This window comes from Coffea arabica, chromosome 2e (assembly GCF_036785885.1).
Source record: "Coffea arabica cultivar ET-39 chromosome 2e, Coffea Arabica ET-39 HiFi, whole genome shotgun sequence".
Lineage (NCBI taxonomy): Eukaryota > Viridiplantae > Streptophyta > Magnoliopsida > Gentianales > Rubiaceae > Coffea > Coffea arabica.
Window position 1 is genome coordinate 42,450,600 of NC_092313.1, and position 1,019 is coordinate 42,451,618.

At 38.5% G+C, this 1,019-nt stretch overlaps 1 protein-coding gene across 1 annotated transcript; it reads left to right on the forward strand.

Moving 5' to 3' along the window:
* Positions 1-210: 210 nt before the first annotated feature.
* LOC140036303 (uncharacterized) lies at positions 211-693 on the forward strand. Its single transcript, XM_072077661.1, has one exon. The coding sequence runs from the start codon at positions 211-213 to the stop codon at positions 691-693; it is 483 nt and encodes a 160-aa protein (XP_071933762.1).
* The last annotated feature ends 326 nt before the right edge of the window (positions 694-1,019 follow it).

The window sequence follows — 1,019 nt, forward strand, 5'->3', positions numbered from 1 at the left end:
GTAAAATAGGAATGTAATTGCCTATGCTTCTCGAAAGTTAAAATCTCATAAGCAAAACTATCCAACCCATGATTTAGAACTTGCAGTCGTTGTGTTTACTCTAAAGAAGTGGCGGCATTATCTGTATAGGGTGACATTTGAGGTATACACAGACCATAAGAGCCTTAAATACTTATTTTCTCAGAAGGAGCTAAATCTGAGACAACATCGATGGATGGAGTTCTTAAAAGATATGATTGTATCATTAATTACCATCCAGGAAAGGCTAATGTTGTAGCAGATGCTTTAAGTTGGAAGACTCAACTAGCATGTTTAATGGTGGAAGAGTGGAACCTGTTAGAAAATGTATGTGAATGGAACCCTCGTCTTGAGCCGCAGAAAGTTATCTTTGAAAATATTGAGGTGAAGTCGACATTGTTGGATCGAATTAAAGAGGGTCAAAAGAAAGAGTCAACGGTACAAAAGTGGATGGAAAGAGTGAAGAAAGGAGAATTACTTGATTTTAACCTAGGTCCTGATGGGATTCTAAGGTTTCAAAATCACGTTGTTGTACCTAATGATGAAGAACTGAAGAAGGAGATTTTGGAGGAATCTCACCGCTCTAGGTACATAGTGCATCCAGGTAGTAGTAAGATGTACCAGGATCTCAAAAGTTTGTATTGGTGGGATAATATGAAGGCGGAGATTGCTTAATTTGTGCAAAAGTGCCTTACAGGTCAACAAGTGAAGGTTGAGCATAGCCTTTAAAGATACCCGAATAGAAATGGGATCACATAACGATGGATTTTGTATCAAGATTGCCACGAACTCAAAGAGGTCATGAATTATAGCACGGCCTATCATCCTCAAACCGATGGACAGTCTGAGAGAACCATTCAAACTCTTGAGGATATGCTAAGAGGCTGTATTGTAGATTTTGGAGGAAATTGGTGCCAATATCTGACACTGGTACAGTTCGCATATAACAATAGTTATCACTCTTCTATTCAAATGGCCCTATATGAAACACTTTATGTACG